The 7,575-nt window shown below is 21.2% G+C and overlaps 2 protein-coding genes across 7 annotated transcripts in view; one reads left to right on the top strand and one right to left on the bottom strand.

Annotated features, from left to right (window-relative positions):
- LOC107997640 (uncharacterized) overlaps positions 1 to 2,872 on the top strand; it is a 21,623-nt gene extending 18,751 nt beyond the window's left edge. For all 4 annotated transcript variants that reach the window (XM_062074835.1, XM_017056389.3, XM_062074837.1 and 1 more), the window contains 4 exons: positions 661 to 776; positions 885 to 1,029; positions 1,614 to 1,796; positions 2,133 to 2,872. In XM_062074835.1, the coding sequence (XP_061930819.1) occupies positions 661 to 776; positions 885 to 1,029; positions 1,614 to 1,796; positions 2,133 to 2,486 (798 nt within the window). In that variant the 3' untranslated portion in view covers positions 2,487 to 2,872. The remainder of the gene's footprint in view (positions 1 to 660; positions 777 to 884; positions 1,030 to 1,613; positions 1,797 to 2,132) is intronic.
- LOC107997637 (translation initiation factor IF-2, mitochondrial) lies at positions 2,872 to 7,513 on the bottom strand. 3 transcript variants are annotated; one of them, XM_017056386.3, is made up of 11 exons: positions 7,217 to 7,513; positions 6,719 to 6,869; positions 6,327 to 6,637; positions 5,733 to 5,893; positions 4,730 to 4,956; positions 4,381 to 4,648; positions 4,049 to 4,302; positions 3,702 to 3,984; positions 3,460 to 3,624; positions 3,240 to 3,380; positions 2,872 to 3,098 (listed from the first exon to the last, which is right to left on the bottom strand). In XM_017056386.3, the coding sequence occupies exons 1-11, from the start codon at positions 7,291 to 7,293 to the stop codon at positions 2,926 to 2,928; spliced, it is 2,211 nt and encodes a 736-aa protein (XP_016911875.1). In that variant the 5' UTR covers positions 7,294 to 7,513; the 3' UTR covers positions 2,872 to 2,925. The 3 variants fall into 3 exon arrangements, with proteins under 3 accessions (XP_016911875.1, XP_061930806.1, XP_061930808.1); XM_062074822.1 differs by having other exon boundaries at positions 4,049 to 4,323; XM_062074824.1 differs by lacking the exon at positions 6,719 to 6,869 and having other exon boundaries at positions 4,049 to 4,323; positions 7,217 to 7,358.
- Positions 7,514 to 7,575: the final 62 nt, after the last annotated feature.

Raw genomic sequence — 7,575 nt, forward strand, 5'->3', positions numbered from 1 at the left:
ATCCATTAAAATCCTCAACAATATTTGAAATAGAATCATTAGAATTCAATAGATATACTTTTCTAAAAGAAACGAAAAAAAATCAAACTAATAATATAATTTTATTCAATATATATTACAAATTACTGTATTTTTTTTATCAATTTTTATCAAATAAAATATCGAATAAAGAAAATATGTATTATATAATTTTGATGTATAAAATTTAAAATATCGTATATTTTAATTTTATTAAAAAATTATTACTATTCTTAGATTTTTCTATGCAATCTTTAATTTTCTTTAATTTTTATAACAAAATGTTATTTTTTATCTTATATTTTTCATATATTTTCTTTTATCATTTGAATATATATTATGAATATCTTCTACAGTCAATAAGATGATATGTAGGTTTTACGATTCCGCAATTCAGCTGGTTATGATAACAAAAATAGCACGCATCACTGTGATGAAAAATTCGACGTCATCAGTTTTATCGATATCTCAAGGATATTACCTGATGAGGTTTCTGATATAAAAATTTTAATTACATAATGCTTGATTCAATGAAAATAATAATGAAAATAATATTATTGTAATATATAATTGTTTTTATGTTTTAATCATTGATCTTTTAAATTTTTTTATAAAATATACAGTTATTATGTATTTTTATAGATGAAGGCGGCCTATAGAGCTTTCGATGCATTCTGCGAACTTTCAGAAGATATTCGAACTAAATATGAGCGTAATCCTATGGGCAATTACGGATACGTGAAGCCAGGACCGTCAAAGTAAAATTTTTATAATTATTAAAAATATTGATTGATTTTAAATTGATTTTATTAAATAATATTATTATTTTAAAATTATTATTTTTTTTTTACCAATCTTTATTATAGATATACTGATGAAAAAGAAGCTCGACATGTTTTCAATGTGATTGGATGCGGAGGAACTCTTCCGGATGAAGAAGTGCCTGGTTTCAGATTAGCAGTCAACGAACTTGCTCGAGATTTTAAACAACTGTCTGCTATGCTTTTAACTGTAATATCACTTTTTAAATTGTTATTAATTTTAATTTTTTAATCTATATATATATATAAATAATGTTTTCGAATCTAACTTACAAGATCCAATATTTTATATTATTCTTTATTAATTTCAATGAAAAGAAATAAAATATTTATATTCGATCTTTTTATCAAAATATTTAACCAAAAATGGATTTTTTATTTATTTGGATAAAGAATTTAAGTTTTTGAATTTAAAAATTTTTAAGAAAAAGAATTTTTATGAAATTAATCAAATTCATTTGATTATTATTTATTCATTTGATTATTTAATATCATTAAATTATACAATATTGCATATTAAATTATGCAACATTTAAAACAATTCTAAATAAATTTCTCTTTTTTTTTCTTCATTGATATTTATTCGAAATTGATAACAATTCGAAAGTCTTTATAGATTATTTAATATAAACGAATTTCCTTAACTGTAAGTAACCTTATAAACCAATCTGTCCAACAAACAAACTAACATGATTGGTTTCTTCGGTTGCTTTACAGCCATTAGGTACTATAAAATAAAAATAGGGGCCAATGTATGTGATCTATACCTTATAGGCTCTGGCCGTGGGCCTAGAGCAATCCCCTGATTTCCTGCTCTCGAAGCACTCGCGCATGCTGGAATCTGGAAACGAATCAACTCTTCGTCTTCTTTACTACCCTCCTCTTGGTGCACCAGCGCCAGGATTGGCTCGTTGTGGCGCTCATTGTGATTATGGAACTTTCACTTTATTAGCACAGGTAAAAATTTATAAATTTATAAAATTTATAAAATTTAATAATAAAATGAATATAACTATGATTATGATTAGCATAAACTATATCCTATTCCATCTTCAGATATTAGCAAATTAAAGTACTTTTGTAAAAAATAATCTCATAATTAAAATAATCTCATAATTATTAAAAATTTTTACAAATATAATTTATATTTAGAGAATATAACTTATATGGATATTTTTATATTTTTATATTTTAAATTTAATTTATACATATTTTTATTTAAATTTTTTTAATTCATTAAAATATATATTATAATATAATAAAAATAACTTTTAATAATCTAATTATTTTTAGGATTGCGAAGGTGGGCTAGAAATACAATCTCCATATGGAGAACGATGGGGAAGAGTTGGTCATCTTCCAGGCGCTATTTTGGTGAAAACTGGCGATATATTAGCAAATTGGACAAACAATCAATTACAAGCATTAAGACACAGAGTTGTTGTACCAGAACACTGTGGTCGAGGTCGTCATTCCATTGCATTTTTTGTGCATCCAGATACTAACACTCCTATTGAGCCTTTAGATACAAAAATTGTAAAAACTAATCAAGAACCAGCTCCATGTCGTTTACAGAAAAAAAAACGCGGTGTTTTGACTGCATATCATCATATTCAACGTCGTCTTCGAGAAACTTATGCTTCTTAACACTGTTCATAATTATATGTTCTTATTTTTAGATAAAATATTTTAGAAAAATTATTATTGAAATTTGTACTGAAATTTAAAATTTTGAAATGTTTAAAATAACATGATTTTATATATTTGAAACATTATAAAACATTATAAGTTTCCTTTTGAAAGAAATTAATTCACGAATAATTGACTATAAATAATATGATAATTTATAATAAAATTTGCTTGTTTATATCTGTTTCAAAAAAAGAACAAAAATTTGATTCAGAAAATGATGAAATATGAGAACTAAAATATCGCATCACACAATAATAAAGAAATTTGTACTTACATTTTGTAAAAATGCATTTTATACAAATAATTTAATTTCTCATTAATAAAGTAGAAGACAATCCAATGTTTTGTAATTCTTTATTTTATATTGTCCATATATAAATACAACAATACTAAATTAAAATCCAGGATCCCATTCAATTTTTTCTTTCTGTTTTTTTATATTGATGCAAATAATAGTATCTCCAGGTTGGAATGATATTATTGGATCTTCAAATCTAAGACCACATTCATAATTTATTTCTATTGATGACACTTCTTCCTTTAAATGTCTCATTGATACTAATTTTCCTACAGTTTTTAAATATCATGATCAATAATTCTTTAATAAAAATATACAAAATATATAGTTTTAATTCAATAAAAAGTAAAATAAAATGAAAAATAAATAATAATAAATAATATATTAATTTTTTAATTTTCTGTTATTACCTGAATAAATATTTTCATTTTCCCTTATTACATGATATAATCCAGATTTTAAAAGAATACCTTTAACGCAACGGCAACCTGCAACATTTACTTTTTTGTTTTTATCTTTTATTTCAAAATTTTGCAATACTTTTGCTTCTCCTATATTTGAAAAGAATGAGAAATTATTATTATTATTTATAATTTATATGTTATATTTATATTATTATTATATCATTACCTAATATCTCTTCAACATCAACTTCAGGTAAGATATTATAAATTTCTTCTTTAATATTATCAATAAGTTTATATACAATGTTATAAAATCGAAGAGATATACCTTTTTTATTAGCCTCATCTTTTATCTGTTTAGTTGTATTTACATTAAATCCATAAATAATTGCTAGAAAGAAAATGATAAATAATGATTCTTGTATTTATAATAATAATAATATTTAGGATATTCTTTTAAAATGTTACCTTTAAATGTATCCGCTAATTCTATGTCCGATTGCGTAATAAATCCTATACCATAATGAACAATATTTAACTGGCATATTGTATCATACGTATATGTATCAAAAATATCTAGTAATGCTTCAACACTTCCTGCCATATCACCTTTCACAATAATATTAATTGCAGGAGTAAAATTTTTAATTTTATGTTTTTTCTTTTCCTCGGCTATCTTTTCTCTCACTTTTTCCATTACTTTTCTATCTTTTCCAAATAATTGTTTTATTTTTAACATCTTCTTATACTCCTATAATTATAAAAATATATAAATTTTATTTTATATAAATTATTTTTATAAAATATAAATTTACCACAAGATGTTTTTCTAATTTTTGATTGGCAGCTTCTTTATGTTCCTTAGCTAAAATTTCAGCACGTTGTTTTTGTCTAAATTTTATAACTTCCTGTACTATTTTATCATTTTCTACTTCTAATATTTCATCTCCAACATCAGGTAATTCTTTCCATCCTATAATTTGTACTGCTTCTGATGGTTTAGCTTCTAAGATAGGATTACCGGAATCATTAAACATACCTCTTACTTTTGCAGATGCTATTCCAGATACTATTTTTAAAAAAAAAATAACTAATGAAAATTAATTTAATCAATTTAATTTTATAAAAATTAATGCAATATATTTACCTAATAAACATCCTTTTTTTAAAGTACCACGTTGGATTAAGGCTGTCACTAATTTTCCTCTAATATGATTACTACATTCAATAATAACACCTTCCACTAAACCTTCAAAATCTCCTTTTAAATCCATTAATTCAGCTTGTACAATTATAGCTTCTGTTAATTCTCGTAAATTAATTCCTTTTAAAGCAGATATTTTAACACATTGTATTTCACCGCCAAGTTCTTCAATTACAATTCCATGTTTTGCTAGTTCATGTTGGACTTTAATCTGAAAGAATAAAAAAAATTATAGATTTAAGTTTCCCAATTTTTTATTTTTAATTTAAAATATGAAGCTTTAAAACATTACAATGTCAATGTTAGGTTTATCGATTTTATTAATAGCTACAATAATTGGGACCTTGGCATTTTTTGCCATTTCTATACTTTGCAAAGTTTGTTCTTTAACACCATCATCAGCTGCTACAACTAATACTACAATATCTGTTATATGCGCGCCTCTATGTCGCATAGAAATGAAAGCAGCATGTCCAGGTGTGTCTAAAAATGTTACTCGTTCTCCAGATTCCAATGTTACTAAAATTCAAATATCAATAATTTAAATATAATTTTTATTAAAAATAAAAAAATATTTTTATGATAATTCCTACTTTTTTTTTTATATAATTTAATATATTTTACCACTATTTATATTTTAATGACATCTTAAAATTTAATTTTGTAATACTATGGAACAAAATATGATTCTTTATAAAAAAAAGAAAATAAATAAGGAATATATTTTTTTTAATAAGGTTTATTTATTATTATTTTTTTTAACATTTGATTTTGAAAATAATTTATAATAATAAAGAATTTGTTCTAAAATTAATATATTGAAATGATTCAGACTGAAAATATTTAAATATTATTAAAAAATAATTGAAATTAATATTATTATAAATGAACTATTATACTAAAATTATAATATATATATATATTAATATTAATATATTATTTAAATATTATTTAAACTATATTATTTAAATATTATAAAAGAATTTATATCAATAATAAATAAGTAATAATAGATATGATAATTAATAATAAATCATAACATTATACTATATAATATACATCAATTAGATTATTATCTAAATTATTATTATTATATATTAAGTTCATGTGTACTTGATAAATTTTCATAATTGATTTTCTTGAAAATGAATTATTTAAAGATATTCTAAGACTTTTTGTTTCTGATTTTTTATAAGCAGGCTCATTCTATTAAATACTATAAATAAAGAGCATATATAATATATAATAATAAAATTTGAAAATAAATGTTTAAAGATAATTAATTCAATACTAACCATCAAAAGCACCAATACATTGTGTAATACCACCAAATTCAGATTTTGCAATTGATGTATTTCGTAATGCATCAAGTAAAGTAGTTTTGCCATGATCAACATGCCCCATTATTGTTACAACTGGATGTCGTTTTATTAATTGAGATTCATTTGGTAGAGGTCTATATAAAATTAAACATATTACATAGTATATTTAATTAAAATGATTAAAATTTTTGTGTAATAAAAAAAGGATAAAAAAAATTCAAATTTTAGAAAGTCAAACTAGTTAAATAAAAAAAAAATTTATTTTTTATTTATTTTTTAAAGTGAATAACTTATTCATTTTGAAAACTGATATTGCATAAAAACAATGAATTATCTTATAATTTCTTCTTTTCTTTTTTAAGAAATTTTTATATATCTGTCTTTCATTTCTATATATACTTAATACTTTAATATTTATCATAGTATTTTCTCAAATAAGCCATCCACTTTAGTAAAGATAAAAAATTATAACTTTAAAAATATTATTTTTTTAAGCTGTGTATATTGACTTTTCTTATTTATATATCTATTTTTTTATTATATAATAATCATATTAATTCATACTACCGTTTAGTAATATCTTTATATTCCACAGTTTCTTTAATTTTTTTTGATATGAATTTGTGTTTTCCCCCAAGATATTTTACTACATTAGTTAATAAAGGCATAGTCGTTAAAATACTATTTTCTTCATATTTAATATTTTTATTTATAAAATAAAGAATATTTAAAACATCATTAATATCCCTTTTGGCAGAATCTGCTAATTCTTTAACTGTCATTTTATTCCACACTTCTATTACTGGTAATGATTTATTTTTAAATTCTTTATCTATTAAATTATTTAATTTATCTTCATTAAATATTGTTTTCATATTCTGAAAATAATTTGAAATATAATGTACATTTTAATAAAATTATAAATATATTTATAAATTATATTTAAATCAAAATCATACTAGCTCTGTTTCTTCTTTAACTTTTTTTTGTTTAGTAAAAACTGATGTAACGTGATAATGTTGATAATGAATATGTAATACATTCATGGTTTGTAAAGTACAATTTATATTTTGTTCTCGCCATATAATTTCTATTACATGTTTTGATAAACTGTAAATAGATTATTATGAAAGATAGATAGAAACGATGATAAATAGATTATTTATGAAAAGTATATTCAATTCTATATATAAATTAAAATTTTAAATATTTAATAATATTAAATATATTAAATACATTATTAATATATGTTTATATATATGTAAAGATATATAAATATATTATAATATTGAATATTTAAGATTAATATTATAAAGGTTATGTTTACAACTTGTGCATAATAAATACATAATAGAAATAAACATTATATATAAATATATATTTATTAAATATATAATTTCATAAATAAAAAAATTAAGTAATTTATAATTCATAACATCAAAAAAAATACAAAATACCTAGATTGAATATATGTTCTGATAATAGATGCAGCCATATTTATTTTTACATATTTATACACGAAAAAAATATTCATGTATTGATATATTTAATTTATACACTCATAACTTTATATATATCATAAAGAAGATACACAATAAATCTAATATTAATGTAATAAAATTTTTTATCTCTCAAAAATACTAAGATTATTTTATTGTTATTTTCAATATTACCGAATCAACTCAGAATAATATTGCAACATTGAAATTAAATTTTAATATAAAATTATAAATAAAAACAAATATTAGTTACAGAATTTAAATCATGATTGTTATCACCGGGCAATATCTTGTATTAAAACAATTACAAAGTAAAT

This window comes from Apis cerana, linkage group LG5 (assembly GCF_029169275.1).
Source record: "Apis cerana isolate GH-2021 linkage group LG5, AcerK_1.0, whole genome shotgun sequence".
Taxonomy (NCBI): Eukaryota; Metazoa; Arthropoda; class Insecta; order Hymenoptera; family Apidae; genus Apis; species Apis cerana.

Coding starts and splice junctions, on each gene's coding strand:
- LOC107997637 (XM_062074822.1), bottom strand. CDS start 7,293: ATGAATATTTTTTTCGTGTATAAATATGTAAAAATAAATATGGCTGCA. Junction 4,324..4,380: donor AAAAAAAGGATGTTTATTAG/GTAAATATATTG, acceptor AATTTTCATTAG/TTATTTTTTTTTTAAAAATA. Junction 3,625..3,701: donor ATTAGCGGATACATTTAAAG/GTAACATTTTAA, acceptor TTTTCTTTCTAG/CAATTATTTATGGATTTAAT.